We start from the raw sequence: 21,676 nt of genomic DNA, 5'->3' as shown, positions 1-21,676 counted from the left end.
CGATGCCCTTAATGGTCTTCAAGTGTACATTAGCTTTAGTTTATACACCACCCCAGATGCGTGTATGTGTCTTGCGTTCTACCTAGAGAGGTAGATTGCTTTGTTCTCTCTGACCTTGGATTAGATGGATCTGGTTGGAGGCTGCTACTGCCTTAGATTTATGTCCTTTCTACTCCTGTTGTTCCTTATCCTTCTTTTATGTACGAGAACCACCTTATTACCTCTTGTTTTAGTGTGTCCATTTCGCCACTGACCTTGAAGATGTGGGCAACAACTCTCCATTCCTCTAAGAAACCCTGATATGTGCTACTTGAAAGCATGAGAAATAAATTTCAAAGTGGGAACTTTGGTAAAAGGGATAAGGGAGTTTGTGGATCAAGATTTATCCTTTCTCCCTTCTTTTAGAAGCAGAGTTATATTTTGTGACCTTAAACTGTCGTGAAGATCCAGTAATCAGCTTGTCATAAGCAGTGTCTAGCTCAATTATTGAGAAAGGCCCTTAACATGTATCAGTTGATTGAACTAAAAGATTGAGTTCTGGAACTAATTCTATTGACTGAATGTTACTGCCATCACCACTGTAATATACCTGAACTTGTCTCTACTTTTTTCTATTTTAGTTCTAGGTTAGAGAAGTCTTGCACGTGTGTGAGTATCTAATATGTTTTTACCATCAATAGCTTTTGAAAGAAAGATCTATTTTTTTGTCTTCTATATTGGGTGACAAGACTGCTTCTGTCAAATATTAAGTTATAGTTGGGTTCCCCTCGAAGAATGAACAGAAAGAAAAAAAATAGCAATGGTGTTCTATACAAGATTGCAGTAGCTGATAAATTAATTTGGAAGGACCACTAATAAAATAAAATCTAATGTCATATAATTCTGTCTTTATTAACATCTCCTTGTTAGGTATTAAAATGGTAGAAAATGTTTTGCAAATTAGTTTAGGACCTTGTTACCCTTATTTTTAAATAGAAATGTGCAAATTTAGTTGTTTGTTTTATTATTTTCTAATTATTTTGATATATGCTTTAAATTATTGTTTCTATAGAAATTTTGTATAGATTTTTCTTGTTCTACTCATTTTGCTTTTAAAAATAATTTTTCTTTCTCACATTTAATAATTAAAGTTATTTGGAATTTTATGTATGCGGTTTAGTGAAGATCTAACTCACCCTTACTTTTTCAAATAATCCAATTTTCTAAGACTTAATAGTTTAATATTCCGCTTTTAACCTTATTAATTTAAAATGCTAATGAGCATGTACATATGTGATTTTATATGTTTACATTTGTTTCTAAGCTACTAGTCTCTTCTAATTATTCCCTTTATACCCGTTTTTCAACAGCACAGAGAAATCTATACTTCAATTGTGGGTCATGGGATGTTTCTGAAACGCCTTCAGAAGAACTAAAAATAACCAACTGGACACTTCCAATGGCTGTTACCTCAGCACGTCCACTCACATCTGGCAGTCTTCCTGTATTTCCTATCTCAGTTATGAACACTGCCAGACAACCAGTTGCTACAACCTGAAATTTAAGAATGCTCCTTAAATCTCTATATCCGGTTTGTTAGCAATTCACTCTCTCGAATGTCTCCGAGAGTCTTTCCTTCATGGAAACACTACAGCCATTGCAGAACTGTGCTCCGCTGCACGCTATTTAGCCAAACTCTCACTTATGGTTACCAGGCACCAGTGCAAAGATGCCCTCCCTTTATGGTTTTTCACCTTCATGGTTTTCTTCTTAATTCTTCTAAAAATGTATAATGGCTTTTTAAAAGTTTTACTTATTGTTTCTCTGCTGGAACAAAGTGCTAGGAGGGCAGGATCTTATCCATTTCATTTTCTACACTAGTCATAGTATCTGGTATTTAGGTTACAAAGGGCACTCTATAATGATTTGTTGGAAGAATGAATGAATGATTGAATGATAGAATAATCTCTTGCTAAGTTACTTAGCTTCTACTTTTCTTAAAAATCTTTCCCAACCAACTGCTCCTCACATACACCAAATCATTTATTAAAGACAGATTTTTATTATATTGTGTCCTTGTTTAGAAACTTCCAGTGTCTTCTTAAAGACAAGATGGACATTAATTCCCTCAGGCCTTAATCTATTTTAAATAAGACCTGCAGTCACTGTCACTGTCACCCCATTGTTCATCGATTTGCTCGAGCGGGCCCAGTAACATTGTGAGACTTATGTGTTTGGCATATCGAATACGTCACTGGTAGCTTGCTAGGCTTTGCCGCGTGGGTGAGATACCTTGGTAGCTTGCCGGGCTTTCCAAGAGGGAAGGAGGAATCGAACTTGGGTCGGCCATGTTGGCTGTGTGCAAGGCAAATGTCCTACCTGCTGTGCTTTCGCTCCAGCCCAAGACTTGCAGTAGAATTGAATATATAATGTCAGGTTTAAATCTTAAAACTAAATTTGACCTCAAATTCTGAACTAAAATCTGATTTTCTGTGGATTTTTCAAGTTAAAAAAGGTGTGAACTTGGAATCAGGAGATAGTATACTAGTTATCTCAAGTCCAGTTGGATTCCCAGAACCTCATGGTCCCTTGAGTATTGCAGAGTGCAGTTCTGGAAGAGCCCAGAGCACCACTTGTGTATGATTGAATACCCTCAGCTTTCCTGCAGGTGCCAGAGAGTCCATGGTACTACAAGGAATGAGTAGCTCGGCATTTTTGGCCCTTGCATTGAACTACTGGCCTAGTTGTCCAAGAATTTTTGGTGGCATCCTTGAATCTCCTGAGCATTGTTTGGGAGTCCACCAGCTCAAATTCATGACTGTGTCTATATTTTTTATTTTTTCAAAGGAATATTTTTTTAATTGGGTCTGATAGTATAACAGGTACTATGCTTGCCATCTACACTGCTGACTGGGGTTAAATCCAGAGCACATCGTATGGACCTGAGTCCTTCTAGGAGTGATCCCTATGCAGAGAGTCAGGAGTAAGCCCTGAGCACAGGACAGTGGAACTCAAGAACCAAACGAAATGCCATACGTTAGATAATCTTTAAATGTTTATTTTCCATTTTAGTTTTTATTATTAGTATTTTTTCTGTATTTTAGAAATACCAAACTCTTCTTAGAGTTAAAGAAATTCCACATATAAGAGTTGTATCTTGTTATTATCCTGTGAAGTTAGATTGATATGCCAACTTTTATGGAACATATTTTATCACTGTCACTGTATCACTGTCATCCTGTTGTTCATTGATGCCTCAAGCAGGCCCCAGTAATGTCTCCTTTCTCCTAGCCCTGAGATTTTAAAAAGTGCCACACTCAAGGCTATTTCAGGGTCAGGAGAATGAGAGCCATCATTGTTGCTGGTTTTTGGCATATTGAATACACCACGGGGAGTTTGCCAGACCTTGCTGTGTGGGCAGGACCCTTTTGGTAGTCTGCCAGGCTCTCCAGAGTAACAACTAGATAAAAAGATGTCTGGGAGCAGGGTTTTATAGTCTCTGGGTCTTGGCCATTGATGGGATTACACAGCGCTGGGGAGCAGTTGGTGGGTGTAAAGCCTATATACTGGAAGGTGGGGGATCTGGATGGAGGAGGCCCCAGTCCCAATCTGAGAAGGCTTGGAGATCTATGCCCTGGGTCCCTAACACCTGGGTTCCTCTGCCAGTTCCTTCATGCGTGAGGCTCATCCAAATTTATCCATGCTGAAGACCACTAGCCATGCTTAAGATGCTTAAGACCACTCTCCACATATTTTATGTGGTCCAATTATTTAGGAATTCAAAATCTTAATCTTTTTTATTATTATTTTATTTTTTTATGTAGGAGTACTGTTATTTGTTCAGCCACTGATTAGCTGATTGAATTGGGCATGAGCTCCACCTTACTTTTTTAAAATTTTTTATAACTTTATTTATTGAATCACTGTGAGAGAGATCACAAAGCTTTCGGGTTTAAATCTCCGTCATACAATGAAACACCTGTACATTCACCAGTGCCCATTCTCCACTCCCAAAAGCCCCAGTATACCTCCATCCCACACCCTCCCCCTACCTGTGGGGCAGATGATTTCCACATTACTCTCTCTCTACTTTGATTACATTCAAAATTTTGACACCAGACCCACCATTATTATTTGGGATTTTACCCCAACACTCAGATCTGCTGAAAAGGCAACAGTAGACAATTTGTTTTCTATTGATGATTATGAATAACATATGATGTCATGTGGCTGCATCAATTTTGAAATACCAAAATTTTAACAATTAAATCTGGAGGGATTTCTGCCAAAACCTGCTGGGTTCCGAGATTTGTTCCTGAGTCTCTTGGATCATGGCCATTAAGCAGCTTGATCAGGCACCAGAAAAGCCGTTCATGGGAGGCTACTTGGGGTCTTGTTGGGAGGGGGTGGAAAGGGTCAGCTCCACCCTCATCCCATGAGGCCCTGCATGTCTCATCACTGAGGGCCCAAACCTGACTGTCCAAAGGCCTCTAGAGGATGGCAACCACCTAGCCGCCAAGGGGGAGCAGGTACAGGGACAGCACCCTTTCCCCACTGGGGTGGCCCGGCGACAGTAACCTACTGCGGGGTCCGGATGCATTTCTGCCAAAAGCTGCTGGGTTTCAAGATTTGTTTTTGAGTCTCTGGGATCATGGCCGTTAAGCAGCTTGATCAAGAGCCAGAGAGGCTGTTCATGGGTGACGACTTGGGGTCTTGTTGGGATGGGGAGAAAAAGGCCGGCTCCACCCCCATCCTGTGAGACGCCACATGTCTCATCACTGCAGGCCCAAACCTGAGTGTCCAGTGGCTTCTGGGGATGGTGGCCACTGGGCCGCCAGAAAGAACAGGCCAAGGCATGAAACCTATTCCCATATGGGGTGGCCCAGCGCCTGTAACCTACTGCAGGGACTGGACACATTTCTGCCAAAAGCCGTTGGGTTTCAAGATTTGTTTCTGAGTCTCTGGGATCATGGCCATTAAGCAGTTCTATCAGGAACCAGAGAGGCCTTCTACAATTATATAGCTGAGCCGAAGGTGGTTTGTGGGTGTGTCTCCAACATATCTAACTTTTGGCCGTTTACTTTCTTGGTAAACTTTGCTCCAAGTTTTTGGGGTCTGGCCAAAGGCTCAGCAGCAATTTTGGGGTATCTGGAAGTCTGAAGGTGCCATTAGACTGCTGATGCACTCAACTCACAGGTACAGACTGACCTGCTAGCAACACCATACCCCCCAAATTTTTATCTTTTTATCTTGAAATAGAAATAATTTTAAAAAACATGTTACATTAAAACTATGGTTCACGTAATTATTTTACATTAGATTTTATATTTTATTGTCATAATATATTGGAATTTATATGTTAGCCACCATATTAATTTCTATGTAGTTTAATAATTTAGCCAATTAATTCTGAGGAAAAATTCTTTTCTAATTTATGATAGTTCATGTGTCCTGAATTATGTACTCTCATCAGCCTTATGCTGTTTTTACACGTATAGTTTTAATTTTTTCAGTGATTTAAATTATATAGACTATAAACATTATTTCTATTGAAACTTTAAATTATCTTTTAATTCACCCCTTTAATCATCTGCTCTTTAATTCTATTTTCTAATCTAAATAATTTCCATATTTATTTTCACTTCAATATTGTGTGTTCAGTTATTTAGTAAGTATTTTTGGCAATTAAATTCCTAGTTTATTAATAAAAAGTGTTATAACATCTATGCTATCTGTATTGTTGATATTTAAATACACATAATTTTAATATTTTATATGAAATAGCAATACATTTTTTTCTATTCTTGATCCTGTTATATTTTCTTTTCCACCTTGCTTAAGTATTAAGGGGCCATGACTTACAATTATTCTTAAGTGAGTTTTAGGCATGTGGTATTACAGCACCATCTACCACCAGTGTCCACTTCCCTCCACCAGTGTTCAGGGTTGTCTCTTACCTCACCACCCAGCCTACCTCCTTGACAGGCATATTTTTTCCTAATATTTTTGGCTACACCCTTATGTATTCAAGACTTACTCCTGGTTCTGTGCTCAGGGATTACTCCTGGCAGACTGGGGGACCATATAAGTGCCATTGATAGAACCTGGGTGCACCATGTGCAAGGCAAGCAGCTGACACAATGTACTATCTCTCTGGTCCCTCCCCCCCCACACACACTTTTTTTGTGTGTGGGTGGAAGGTTACACTGAGCTCAGGAGTTACTACTGGCTCTGCATTCAAGATTCACTCTGGCAGTGCTTGAGGGACCATTGGGGATTTCAGGGATTGAACTCAACTTGCCTAGGTGGAGACAAGTGCCTTGCCTGCTACACTATATCGGCTACCCAACAGGCACCTTTTTAAGTTTGGTGCTAATGCTTTCAGTGTGGTTGCCTCTGTGATTTGGGTATAAAGCTATATCACTTCCCTATACCACCAATGTAACTGAGGTCTTTGGCCCTTATCCCGTCTCCATTATCTCTTCTAATTTTCCCTCTAAATTTCTTTTTTTTTCTCTGTTTTTCACATTCTTATATTCTGGGGTCAAGGGTGATCCCTGTTAACAACTTCCCTTCCCCTTTAATATCTTGCATTCCGTCATCCAGTTATTTTGAAAAATAAGTGAAATTATCCTGTGTTTGCTTTTTACTTTAAGCTTATTTCACTTAACATGATCCTCCAGTTACATCCAAATTGCTGAGAATTGTTGGATTTCATTGGTGTTTTCAGCTTCATAGTATTCCATCATGTATATATGCTACATCTTCATAGTATACTCATCGGTCCTTCAGGACTTTGGTTGCTTTCATATCTTAGCTATTGTTCTAAGTGCTGCAATGAATAATGTTATACATGTCATTTTGAATAAATATCTGCCTTGGCTGTAGATACCTACAGGTGAAATTGCTGGGTAGTACATATGGCAGCTCAATTCTTACTTTACTGAGAAATCTCCAAACTGTTTTCCGTCTCGGTTGAACTAGACAACATTCCCAAAAGCAGTAGATGAGAGTTCCTTTTTTGCCACATATCACCAACATTGATTGTTTCCAATTTTTTTTTATATGCACTATTCTTGCTGTTTTGAGATGGTGTCTCATACTTGTTTTGATATATGTTTCCCTAACTCTAAGTGATTATATATGACATGATCATATGATTTTACTTTTTTAATAAGGTAAAAGGTAAAGGCCCTCCCGTTGATCGTCGATTTGCTCGAGCGGGCCCAGTAACGTCTCCATTGGAGACTTTGTTGTTACTGTGTCTGGCATATCGAATACTCTCGGTAGCTTGCCGGGGTCTCCGAGAGGGGCGGAGGAATCGAACTCGGGTCGGCTATGTTGGCCGCTTGTAAGGCGAACGCCCTACCCGCTGTACTATCGCTCCAGCCCCACATCTTATGTTTTCTCAAATATGACTGTGAGATGTAATTAAAATTTACCTTAAAAAAACCCACTATGATGCATTCAAAAGGTAATATTATTTATATGAAGCTAGATTCAGAGTATAATCCTTAAAATTATTAGAGCGATAGCACAGCGGTAGGGCGTTTGCCTTGCACGCAGCCAACATGGCCAATCAGAGTTCGATTCCTCTGCCCCTCTCAGAGAACCTGGCAAGCTACCGAGAGTATCTCGCCCACACGGAAGAGCCTGGCAAGCTCCCCGTGATGTATTCGATATGCCAAACACAGTAACAACAAAGTCTCCAATGGAGAAGTTACTGGGCCCGCTTGAGCAAATCGATGAACAATGGGAGGACAGTGACAGTGACAGTGACATTTAGTACACATTTTATTTTGAATAAAATAGTTTTATTTAGAAATAAAACTATTATAAAACTATACTATAAAACTATAATTAAAAGAAATTTAATTACATAAATGTGAAGAGCAGAAAAAGTGAGACAGAACACAAGCAGTCCTCTTCAGAGGAGAAAATGCTAGATTTAGTAAATCACTAAGATGTGTTATTTTATTATATATGTATTTGTTTTTTTGTTTTTATCATAACTTTGAGACTTTCAATTCCCTGTTTGGCAACCAACTGATACTGAACAGTATATTTATACATACTGTTATATATAAATATATGTACATATATAACAGATAAACAACTAGAAACTGGAAAAAAATTAAAATCATGTTTTAAATTTTTTCATAATAGGCCATGTGATAGTAGGAAGATGTCCTGAGAAAAGAGATTAATATTATAATGCTAACTGGCTCCAGTGATTGATTTAACATTCCCTCAGGAGATAGTATGTGAATTCCTGCACAGTGAGAGAAACCCCCCCAGAAGATTACTGCAGTCCCACTAAAATGCAGAAATACAGATATGAGTTTGGGAAGAGCTTAAGGAAATGCACAGGAAGCACTGGAGGCTAGTAGATTTGAGGGATGAAGCTCCGGAAATTTACTGGGAAATCCCCTCGTTTTTATGGCTGAACATCAAACATCTCACATGAAAGTTTCACATGGGAGTTAAAGTTGAGTGTGTAGGATTGGGAGGTATGTCATTTCCAGTAAGCCACAATGAGGAGATATTATTTTTGACTTTACAATTTACTAAACACCCTAGAGCACTTATGCTTTAGCAATAGAGAAAGCTAGACCTAAGGGGAAGACCATTGCTATAATACTCTAACATAGCTTAAAAGCTAACATTGAAAGGATTATGCTAATCTACAAAACAAAAAATCATCCTTCAAAGGAAGATAACAAAGCACAGACAATTTTTTTTATTTACCATTCATCTAACTAATAATTATTGGACACACACAATAGAAAACTTTAACCCCCGAATCAGAATAAAATGTCAACAGAAAAGAACTGTGATAGGCAGATAAGAGCTACCAAATAAAAATATTATCAAAGAATTAAAGTTGAACATAAGAGTGAAATATCAAAGTTAAAACTAATAGAATTATCAGATGGCACTAGTGAAGATGAAAAAGTACCGGATGAACTTTAAAGAAGATTAAGATGACTTAGAGGAAAAGATAAATACAAAGTGATTTAGAGTAAATGTTTATGTTCATGTAAGTATCACATGAGGAAACATAAGCTTTAATGTGATAGTATTTGGAAAGGGCTGCTTTGAGAGGTGATTTCGTCATAAGCGTACAGTTCTCATAAATGGGTTTAAGTGGTCTTATGAAAGAGAACTTTCAGGGAGCTTCCTGCCCTGGTGTCTTGCAAGTAAAATGCAAGGGCAGGAAAAGGAAATCAATCTAGGATCAAGAAAGTGACTTCTCACTAGTCACTGACTCTTCAACTGCTTCATAAATGGACTTCCTAGTCACAAGAACTGTGAGGAATAAGAATCTCTAGTATATAAACCATATGGTTTATAGCCACCATAATATTAATGAAATAAGATACATATACACATCAACAGAAACTAAACAAACTGAAAGTGCAGAGGAAGATGTTTATTAATGACATAACATCATTTAAAAAGTCAACCATTCTTAGAAAATAAGAAAATAAATGATAAGGGTTGGAGCGATAGCACAGCGGTAGGGCATTTGTCTTGCGTGAGGCCAGCCTGGCTAAGAGCCGGGTTCGATTCCTCCACCCCTCAGAGAGCCTGGCAAGCTACCGAGAGTATCTCGCCTGCATGGCAAGGCCTGGTAAGCTCCCCTTGACGTATTCGATATGCCAAACACAGTAACAACAAGTCTCATGATGGAGACGTTGCTGGGCCCGCTCTAGCAAATCAATGAACAATGGGAGGACAGTGCTACAGTGCTACAGTGCTAGAAAATAAGAGGGAGAAGTCATGAAAATTTGTCAAAGAAATGACAAAATTTCTCAAGTGTTGAGAAAACTTTAAATTTACAGGACTAGGAATCTCAATATCTTTGCAATATTAAAAAGGAATCTATACCAAAACACATAAAAATAGATTTCTGAAGACCAGGTATTAGATAAATATGATATATTATATTATATAAATATAAAATTTGCCAAAAGTAAAATTGAATACTACTCTTTTAGTCAATATTTGATCTAAATAATACATAAATTAATATATTTTAAAGAAATCATTTGTATTTGAAGAAATTTTTAAGTCAAATTATATTTAATACAGTAATATCTTAGTAGCAAAACAACGACAAGCCCACACACACTTTCCTCTCAATATCCCTACAACATAAGTAGTCTAAAAGTCTTAGATAATAGTAAAAAAAAATTGTGATGCATGTATAATAGAAATTTATACTTGGTTCTTTAAAATAAGTGTATTTTGAAACAGTGTTTTTTTTATGGTGAGGAAAGGAATGATGATAAGGGGAAAAATTATTGCCTAAAGACATAGGAAAACAAAAATAAGAATAAATGTATGCTGTAGCACTGTCCTTCCATTGTTCATCGATTTGCTCAAGCGGGCACCAGTAAAGTCTCCATTGTGAGACTTGTTACTTTTTTTGACATATAGAATACGCCACGGGGAGCTTGTCAGACTCTGCCATGTATCTCTATACTCTCGGTAGCTTGCCGGGCTCTCCGAGAGGGGTGGAGGAATCAAACCTGGCTCGGCCGCATGCAAGGCAAATGCCCTACCTGCTGTGCTATCGCTCCAGCCCAAATGTATGTTACTTGCCAAAAATTATATAATCTAGAAAACAATTTTAAAATGTCAAAGAAACAAAAACATCAAATGAGATTTAAATTTATAATTTGGGGGAGGTAGTTTTTAGGGATCATTCCTAGCTTTGTGCTCAAAGATCACTCCCGATGGGTTTTTGGGAACCATATGTGGTGTCAAGATTCTAACCTGGGTTAACTGTGTGCAAGGTAGGCACTCTATCCAGAGTACTATCTCTCTGTTTTTAACTTAATTTTTTTTTAAGTTAAAGAAACATTGGTTTATACCATTAACTTGGTTTCAGGTGCCATACTAAAAGCCTGTAGTATTATACAAAAAAGTTTACTATTGTACAAAAAAGTATATACTATTTTGTTTACTTTAATCCCCCACTGTGCAATTATACTCTTTTTCCACATACCCAATCTCTTTCCTCTTTCCTTCTGTGATCACTAATTTGGCTTTATAATCTAAAAGTTCTCTTTTGTCTGATTTAGTTCATTATCTGTTTTGTTTTGCTATGAGTGAAATCATATGGCATTTATCTTTATTCAGCTGACATTCTTCTAAGCTAAGTGTCCTCTAGGTACATTGATCTGGCTACTTCTATCTTGTTGTAAATGCCAGGAATTAATCGTTTTACACACATGTAATTTTCATATATATTATATATGTGTATATCTATGTATATAAATAACTGAGTAGAACCCCATATAAATAGGTGCCATATCTTCTTTATCTAGTTTTCTGCAGATAAATGAGTTTCATTTCTTAGTTATATTAAATGTTACTATAATAAACACTAAGCTTTGAATGTCTCTTTGATAATTCAAATGTTCTAATAGGTAAATGCCACAAAGTGGGCTAACTGGACCAAATAGCCAATGACAAAGCATATATGCCAAAATATTGAGCTCTCTTTGTCACAATTTTAGAAGTGGATATTCATCCCAAAAGTATCCTGTAGATGAGTCTGTCCCTAATATCTTGACTCCAACCTCTTGAGATACTCAACTGAAAAGGATTTCCCAGGTTGTTCTTAATTTTGTGGCTCACCGTAACTTTGAGATAATAAAAAATACTGACCTTAAACTTCTAAACCAGGGGTAATCAGTATTCTGCACATATTTGCTGTGAAGCAATAGAAAACTAGAACAAGGCTCTCACAGTTTTGGAGACTGAGAAGTATAAGTCATGATGCCAACATACTTGGAGACTGGTGAGAGTCGACTTCCTGGGATCAAAGTCAGCTGTCTTCTTGCTGTGTCCTAATGGTAAAAGAGTACAAGAGTGTTCTCTGGAATCTGTCTTCAAAGGGCATTAATTTCACTCAGAGTCTGTATACTTATTATGAATGCACCTTTCAAAATCTACACTTCCTAAAATCATTACATTGGCTACTAGGATTTCAGACTATGAAACTCAAGGAGACACAAACAATGAGATCACAGTATTACTTCTCAAAATAATAAGTGGATCAAGAAAAATACATGATTTAAAAAATATTTTGTCAGGCCTGGGATATGGCTTTTAATACTTGAATATCTGTTTTGCACGTGTGAGGCCCCAAGTGAGTCTGATCACTTTAAATAATAAATTGAGAACACTGGCATTGCTGTTGACATCTGGGTATCACAAATGTGACCTCTGGAGCATCACATCCAAGGATGAATTCCCTAGAAATTGCAACATAAGCAGTAGTAACAACAATAAAGGGAAAGGTGAGAAATTATTGAAATTTAAATTTTAAAAAAATGTTTCAACATTTGCCTTGTATGCAGCCAGCCTGGCCAAGCCGGGTTCGATTTTTCTGCCCCTATTGGAGAGCCCGGCAAGCTACCGAGAGTGTCTCGCCCGCATGGCAAAGCCTGGCAAGCTACCTGTGATGTATTTAATATGCCAAACACAGTAACAACAAGTCTCACAATGGAGATGTTACTGGGCCCGCTCCAGCAAATCGATGAACAATGGGAGGACAGTGACAGTGACAGTTTCAACATTTAAATTTTAAGGCTTTGCTTAGGGAAAATTTCTGAAGTTTTCATAGTTGTGCAGGAAAAAAAGAAACACTGACTTTTAATGCTCTATGCTTCTATGACAAGGAGCTAACAAAAAGAGTCAATGATTCTAAAATAAGCAGGATGAGAAAATTTTAGAATCAATGAAAAAATAGAAAAATAATTGACGAAAACTAATGAAACCTAAAGCTTATACTTTTGAAGAAAAAAAGGAATAAAACCAACAAGGCTTTATGTAAAAAATGGATATAAAACATAAAGAAGCCATACATTACCAATATTTGAAAAGGGAGGAAACATTACAACAGAAACTAGACATTAAAAAATAGTAAAGAAATATTATGAATAATTTTGTGCCAATAAATTTGACAACTTAAACAACAAAAAAGGACCTATTTATTAAAAGGTACAAATTCTTTAAAAGAAAAATCTCTCCACCGACTGACCACAAAAATGAATTCAGAGGGACCAGGAGGGAGGAGGCCGGGGTCAAATAAGTCCAATGAACTGTGGTAGACAGATCTTTCTACCTTTCTCGTAGGTGTGATTTTGTCGTGGAATCAGTATGATAATGTCTATTTAAGAGGCAAGAAATTGTACCCCTAAAACATACATCTATGTAAAACAACAGTGACTAAAAAAAATATACTGGAGCCAAAAAAAGTGTCCTTTTTGAATATTCAAGGGTCTTAAAAGGACTAAATGAAGTAACAAATGTAAAGCACTCATTCTTAAAATAAAAGAAAGAAATGGAATAATTATTGACTTAAAACATTGAACTGTGGGTCTTTAGAAATAGTACAGGTGGTATGATATTTGCCTTGCCCATGGCCAACCCTAGTTTAATCTCTGGAGCACAGCTGGGCCTGAGCACAGAGTCAGGAGTAAGCCCTACGCACCACAGGGTGTGGCCCCATACAAAATAAAACCAACAACCATCTTCTAAAATTGTCATAAAAACTTTCCAGAAAAAGAAAGCTATTAGACAAGAATGCTTTATGTTTGATTTCTATTGCTTAGGGAAAATTTGTATAACTTGTATAACTTCTATAGGAGCTGGAGTGATAGCACAGTGGTAGGGCATTTGCCTTGCAAGCTGCTGGCCCAGCCAAGTTGGGTTAGATTCCTCTACCCTTCTGGGAGAGCCCGGCAAGCTACCAAGAGTATTTTGCCCGCACGGCAAAGCCTGGCAAGCTACCCGTGACGTATTTGATATGCCAAACACAGTAACAACACCCGTGACGTATTCGATATGCCAAACACAGTAACAACAAGTCTCATAATGGAGACGTTACTGGGCCCGCTCGAGCAAATCAATGAACAACGGGAGGACAGTGCTATTAACTTCTATACAAAACTCCTTATTCTAACTAAATATATAAGGTCGACATGACCTATATACCAAAATCAAATATTTATATTAAAATGAAAATTATTATGTATTTATATCCTTTATGAAAAAACACAACATATTTAAGAAAATCCAGAAATGTATAAGGCATAGTATACCAATAAAAATGGATTTATGTATATAGTCAATCATCTGTATCTACAGATTCTGCATTTGTGGATTCTACTACAGATGGCTTAAAAATACACACCCTGTGGTTAAGCCAATCATGGCTGCAACTGTGATGAGTATGTACAGAAAATTTTTCTTGTTCTTATTTCTTAATGAATACACTATAAGAACTATTTGCATAGCATTTACATTCATTAGTATTATAAATAAGCTAGAGGTGATTTCCTCTACACTAAGATATTTATTTATTACCTGCAAATACAATGCCATTTTATTAAAAGAATTGGAGCATCTGTAGAATTTGATGTCTGTGAGGGTATTAAAAATAGTCCCCTCCTGGAAAGTAAGAGATAAATAGATATTAGTCAACACAGAAACAAACAAAAAACAACCCTGCCCCCCCAAAAAACATACACACGATCAATTGACTTCTGAAGAAAAATGGTAATAGAATGAATAATCTACATGTAAGACAGAAAGTCTTCACCTAATCTTTTATTTAATAACAAATAAAGATATTATTTACCGAAATAAATTCAAATATAGTTGTCAAAACTATAAAATCTCCAACAAAAAATAGAGAAGATGATGGTATCAACTTTGGTGAAAGTAAAGATTTCTGATTCTGAACAAGTCAGGTAGCGTAAATAAAAGTGTTAATAAATTAGGTTTATCAGAATTAAACATTTGGAAAACAGCCAACATATTGAAAAGTCAAATCATAGAACGAGAACTAAAGGTACTTTATTAAGTATATTTGACAAACTTTTCTGCAGAGTATATATTTAAAATGACAACATAATAATATGACAAATAAAGAAATAGGGAAAAATAAGTCAAATACTCAAACAGATACTTTTTACAAAAGAAATAAGAGAAATTCCTGTTGGGTGCAGGAAAACACTAAGTATTTGCAAGGAAGTGCAAATGATGGAATTGGGATACTTCTATGTAACTATTAGATCAAAAACATTAAATAGTATTAGTCATGATAAAGGTTCTAGATGCAAAGCAACTAGAACTCTCAATATTATTGCTGGAATGTGAAATGATAAAAACCAAAACTAGAAGAGACAGATAATTCTAAGAGGTACTCATTCACTTCAGCACCACTAGGTCAGTGGTTTGATATTACTCAGCAATCTTATCACTCACTTTAATATATTTTAAAATAGTACAATATCTTTAGGAAAAAACAGTAATCTATATAGATTATTATTTTTATATAAAAGTAGTCTATATATTATTTTATAGATAACAATTGTCTATATAGATTATTAATTTCAGTATGTAGATGCTTGTACCTTCGCAGACAGACTGAAACATAAGCCAGTATTAGTGTGACTGAAAATGTGGTAGATGAGGTATTGCTACCCTCTTGAAGACAATACCATGGGCAAATTTGCCGTAATGATTCCATGTTCTAATAGAGGAAATTAATTTTGATAAAACTAGAAAAAAAAGTTAGGAACATGGAGACGATGCATGGGCTAGGGTATGCACAATCTGAATTCATCCCAAGTACCACATGGTCTGCAGAACATCAGGTATTGGGCTGTAGAGAGAGGTCCCTGTGCATGATGAGGTCTTGGAAACTCAAGGATGGGTCCAGGGCGGCTCAGGTGATATGGGGCATTGCAGGGCCTGACAAGCACCAAGTCACTGAATCACTCATTTGAGTGTGAGGCCATGGGCTACCTGAACCACAGCTTGGGTGACTATGTCAAACTTGCAGTGGTGGGGGGGAAGACTTTTTCAAGTTTATATGGGAGAAGCATGCTGGATGTGCAAAACAAACACAATTATATCTTTTTTGTGTAAAACAGACTTAAGTTAGGTTTCAATTATAATGCAAAATTGTCAATAGCTGTGAATGCTTGAGAAGAACCTCACCATCTGGCAATTGATGGCCTAGGATTGTTCCTCCCATTGTTGGATAGTTAACACTCCTCAAAGTCCATTAATGCCAGGAGTAACCCTTAAACTGAGTAACACTGTCAAACAAACACTGTTCTCCCTTTGTTCATCTATTTGCTTCACTGGGCCCAGTAATGGCTTCATTTTGAGACTTGTTGCTGTGTTTGGCATATTGAGTGCCTCATGGGTAGCTCGCTAGGCTTTGCTGAAACTGAGTTAACTGAGTAAACCACGTTGCAAATCTTACAAAAATGCAGTAGGAAGCGGTCTTGAATCTTATGAGAACCACTGACTGAGGAGATAAAAAGAAAACACGAAATTGGTAAGAAATGGTTATTTGAACCTGGGATTGCAAAAAAAAATTATAAATTCTGTTGAGTTAAAGGGAAGAAATAGGAACTGAAGCAGACGAACTTTCTAGTCTGAAAATGAAACAATTTCAATATATGTCTTATAACAACGGAAAACTTAATTTTTAACTTTTTTTATTGGTCATGGACATTGCAGAGGAGCAGTGGGTTTTTGTTTTGTGTTGCTCTTTCTTCCCCAGCTATCAGCCCCTCACTCAGTAAGTCCCATTTCAGTTCTGATTTGCTAAGTTTCCCCGGGCCATCTTCTAGGGAGTTCCCTGGAGGCACTCAGCAGCCCCGCAGGCCTTTGGGACCGGTCTCCAAGGGTCACCTGAATAGACAGCGGGCAAACTGTTCTTGCTTGACCCAGCTCAGTCAAGTTCCTAGAGTTGCAGATTTCTCAGGAATAACGCTTTCCAAGTGCCGGCTTGCAAGAGCTCGCAAAACGCTTTCTTAACTCGGACTTTCTTGAAATGAAAAGTTCAGCGAAGAGATCAAGCTCAGGAAAGATTGCTTCTTAGAGGGAGGGGCTTTGACAAGGGCCTCCCCGAAGGAGGACGCCTTTAGGGCCAGTTGCCTGGACGTTGGTGGGACTAGAGCCCGGGAAGGGGGAGGGCGGGGGTGTGTTCTCTCTCTCCCTGCACGGTCTGGGCTGCTGAACCCGAGCCGGTGCGGACTGTCTCCTCCTCTTCCCCAGCAGCTGCTGCTCACTCAGCTCACAAGTCAGGGCCACGGGCCAGGAGCGGCAGCGTCTCCTCTGGGCTCTCCAGAAGTGGATCGGCTCGGGGCCACCGCGATGCCAGGGGCGGCCGGGGTCCTCCTGGCCTTGCTCCTGAGCGGAGGCCTCGGGGGCGGCGAGGCGCAGAATCGGCGGCAGTCCCAGGCGCATCAGCAAAGAGGTACAGTCGAGGCACGGGCTTTGAATCGCATCTTTTATCTGCGGAGGAGGTCCCGCGCCGATTCCTTCTTTGGGACTCAGAGTCTGAAAACTTGGGACCGCTTTCAGATTTGGCTGGGGGAGTGCGCTTCGGGGCCACCAAGCTGGAAGCAAGTTCATCTCCACTCCTAAGTGGTTTGGGGTAGAGGGGGATTTCCTTCCCTCCCCAGCTCTTTCCTCCCGAACTAAGAATTAGGAAGCACTTTTCACTGTATGTACGTTGTTGAGAAAAGTTGCTTCAGAGTAGATACTGCAAATTGGTTTCCAAAATCTTTCCAGGAGAAAGATTTTGAAAGAGTTAGATTTTTTTCCCCTCCCTTCTCCCAATCAGCTTCCATCCCAGCAGAGAAAAGGTTTCCTAAACTGCGGTTCTTCGTGGAACTTTTATAGAGGACTGCTGAGGCGTCTTTTTTTTTTTCCTTCTTCCCAATTTACCAGGAGACTTTGTTTCCTATCTGCAAAGTTGTGTGGCTATTTTTCTTTCATGGGATGAACTTCTCCAGCCTTAACTTTGCTCTGCTCGCACCCTGCCACAAGTATTTTATTAGAGTGAAATATCTCCTCGCGCTTAAACACAGACGAGACTTCTGTGTCATCTGTGTTTTAATTAAGACCACAGTGACCAAATATACACTTCGGGGGATGCTAGAGAACAGTTGTATTTAATGTAACCCGAATTATCCTCTTCAGAGGGCCTTAATGTTTATGTGCATATCATTTCTGACTCTTGGGAGTCTTTGAAAGTTGCTTTATGATCATGAATTTTAAAAGAAGCACATGTGCAGCATTTTAAAACGTAATTTGTAGGGCATCATTCCAGCAAACAATTTTGTAAATTGGAAAGCATGTATCAAAGTGGAAAAGAAAAAGGAAGAAATATTTAAGGTTGGGTTTCAACTATCAGATCTTTACTCTAAGGGTACACAATCTGAAGGCATGAAATACTAGACAGTTGTGATGAGTATGGTTCTGCTGAAGTTTTGAAAACACTGATTAACTGAATTAAGAAATATCTAAATTCTCATACTTCTTTTTCTTATAGAATAGAATTTCAAGCAGTTGTCTTATTTTAAAAAGGGCAATAAATACCTAAGCCTTCTATAGTAATAACTCCCTGATTCAAATTCCATGATGAAGTGACCTTAAATTTACCATAATAACTTTTTTCCTTCTAGTTTTGCTTTTCTTTCCCTGAAAGATGACATGGAATCAGTATCGCTTCATTAATAGAAGCAGTGATTTGGGGAATATTCCTGGCAGTTGATTTTTAAAATACTACTAAAAGAATTGTCCTAAATAAATTGTTTATAAAGATCAGTCAATAGAGCTCAGCTCCAGTACCCTGTAGTACTTGGTGGCCACTAGGCCACCGTGATCCATGCTGAGGGGGGCTGTGTGGGGCCCAGGATCAAACTCAGGACCTTGTATATCCTGGGTAGTTGCTATTTCCCTAGGGCCATATATAATATTTTAATAAACACAATGTTCTAGTGAAACAAGGCTAGGAGCATGGCAAAAAACTGGTCAGGAGCTGAAATCCTTTTCACTGTTCACTTGGAGAGAGGGGCTGAAACTCAAAATGTGTAAAAATTGCTGAGAATTTTTTAGTGTTTGTCTTTGCTTTGATTTGTCCCCTTCACTATCAGTCCATATTCTCTCTCTCCCTGCTCCTATTCCCTCCCCTCATTCACTCAGGTTTCTATGGTCCAAGCATATAGTGAGGTGAGTGCCTAAGGGAGACTAGATTGCTGTTCCATGGAGAAATCACTTGAATGCTATAGACTTTTATTAAGTGATTATTATTATTATTACTTTAGAGTCACACCTTGCAGTGCTCAGGGCTTACTCCAATAGGGTTGGAGGACCATATGGGCTGCCAAGGATCCCACCCACCCACCCACCCACACTGGCTGTTAATGCAAGCAAGTGTCATATCCAGATGCACTGTTCCCATCCCTGTCTGCAAAGTATTTTCTGCAAAACATATATAACATAGCATTCATTTTCTGCATTCATATAATTATTATTTTATTTTTGGTTGATTATAATATATTTTTAGATGTGCTCAAGAAAAAATGATTAAGACACATTAATATTAAAATTGTTCATGAAATGTGTTTATGATACTTTAAACTTGATAGGATGTCAACAATTTAAAGACATTTTATATGGTAATTTCATAATCTCATCCTCGGCTACTACAGTTCTTTTGGATAAATTTTTAAGGCTGTATTAGCTGTGACTAAAGTCTAAGTATCTTAGAAATTAATATTTATTTATTTATTTGGTTTTTTGGGCCATGCCCTCCTGTGCTCAGGGCTTACTCTTGGCTCTGCACTCAGGCATCACTTCTGGTGTGACTCAAAGGACCATAGGGCTTGCTAGGGATCAAGCCTGATTTGACTGCGTGTAAGGCAAGCACTCTACACTCTGTACTGTCTTTGAAATCATCACAAATGAATTTTTAACAACAAACATTTTTATTATTATTTTTGCTAAACTTACCATTTTTGGTACCAAGAATTATTTTCTTTTATTTTAGGAGGTTTTGTGACTTTCTTAGTGTTATGTTATAAATCTCAGCGAAGAGCATTGGTTCTGCATTTGATTAAAGAAGTGTTTTTTGACTATTACCAGCTTTTTTCTCTTTTGATTATACTAGAACTGATCTTTTTGGCCAACCTCTCATTTTTTAGAGTGAGTTTTGTTTTCCTTTTGAGCATCCAGCTAATTTACTGGAATGTTGACATGAAGTAACAATTTTGAAATATTGCAACAGAATTAGAAAGTTATCACATTTTTTTGCTTCTTTTAATTTTTCTTTAATGGTGTGTAGTTTTATTGTATGCTAACTTGTAGTATGAATATGTTCCAGATATATTCTTTGGTTAGATATAATACTGAAAAAATAGCAGAATGAGAAAGTCAAAGTGTTTCTGTATTCCAACAAGGCAGTAGGGTGAAACCTTTTCTTGATATTTTTGTGAATAACATGGAAATGAAAATGTAATGGTAGGTAAATTGAAATTGACTGAAAATAGATTCCAAAGAGTTTTTAATTCAAGGTCAATCTGGACAACATCTTTACTTCAATTCTTTTTTCGTAAATGCTCGATTAAAATGATAAAATTCAAGTTTTTCACAACAGCAAGTGGTACAAAATTAATTTGAGTGGCTAATCTGACCAATGAGAGAGAATCAGGAGATTGAAAGGTATTTATTGCCTTGATCAAGAAAATAATCTTATAGAGTTAATTTTGTTGTTTGTATCTAGATGTTAAAGAATTTCATATGCCCTCTTCTGGAATTTTTTTGTGTCCTTTATGAAAACAGAAATGGGTGTGAAGATGAAAAGGACAGTTTATATTGTAGGCAAGTTCAATATGAATATACAGTGTGCCATATAGGTCTGTGTCTACTCACTCATAAAAAATTCATAGAATCAGATGAGTTAGTTTAGAATCTATTTTGGTTTTTCATTAAGATATGAATATACAATCAAAGAAGGAAGAATCAAAAAATATTTTGAAGAATGTCTATTTTTATTTTGGAGAAAGATTTTAATTTGGAAGAAGAAAAATGTAAGAAACCATAAGATGTATCCTCAGATTCTTTGGAGAGTTTTTTTATTTGGAAAATAAGGAAAACCTTTTTTTTTCTAAATAAAATTTAAACTTATAGTTAAAGAATAGAAAAAAAAAGGAAGATGAGTTGAATAGAATGGGAATCCCACTCTCCCTACACTGTCTATTCAGAATTATGCAGAAATAATAGGATTGTGTTGTAGAAACTTAGAAATGTCCACATAGTGGTCAGACGTGCAATTAGTTACAGATGATTTAGGGTAAAATGGTTCTAGAGAAAAGAACTAAGACTCACAAAATCTCTCATTCTTTCCAAAGTGTAACATTGTAGTTTTGTAATACTTATTTTTGGAGTTCAGATCTTTATTTAAATTCTGAATTCTTATAGATATATGAACTAAGTATTAGATGTACATAAATGTGCACTGATATTGCTTCTGGCATTTAAAATTAAGCCATATTTTAGATGTATTTCTTTTACTTTTGGCAACAGTAAAGTGGTAAGTTAAAAATTAATATAAGTTCCCATACCATATCACCATCAATTGCACAATTTTAAAACATTTTGTGTATAAATGTAAGAATGCTTTGTAATTTATTTCAGAACTTTTAAGGTATTTACTGTGACTGTAAACCTGAAGTTTAGTTGTGTGTGTTTGAGGAGAGTTTTCTTCCACATGTTTATAACTTCACTTTTAAGATTATATACTAGACTAATCAATTACTAAGATAGATTCAGAAGTGATAAAATGTGTGGCTGAGAATAAGATCAGTTA

General features: G+C 37.2%; 1 protein-coding gene and 1 pseudogene across 1 annotated transcript in view; one reads left to right on the top strand and one right to left on the bottom strand.

The window, feature by feature from the left end:
* LOC130034756 (serine/threonine-protein kinase Nek4-like) overlaps positions 1–2,663 on the bottom strand; it is a 92,301-nt pseudogene extending 89,638 nt beyond the window's left edge.
* Positions 2,664–17,175: 14,512 nt separating this feature from the next.
* Positions 17,176–21,676, top strand: part of LAMA2 (laminin subunit alpha 2) — a 647,398-nt gene continuing 642,897 nt past the window's right edge. The window contains exon 1 of the mRNA XM_056126014.1: positions 17,176–17,278. Within this exon, the coding sequence (XP_055981989.1) occupies positions 17,176–17,278 (103 nt within the window). The remainder of the gene's footprint in view (positions 17,279–21,676) is intronic.

Source organism: Sorex fumeus, unplaced genomic scaffold (genome assembly GCF_029834395.1).
Source record: "Sorex fumeus unplaced genomic scaffold, SorFum_2.1 ptg000061l, whole genome shotgun sequence".
In the NCBI taxonomy this organism is placed as follows: Eukaryota; Metazoa; Chordata; class Mammalia; order Eulipotyphla; family Soricidae; genus Sorex; species Sorex fumeus.
The sequence above is the reverse complement of the archived record's forward strand: the minus strand, read 5'-3'. Positions and strand labels throughout refer to the sequence as shown.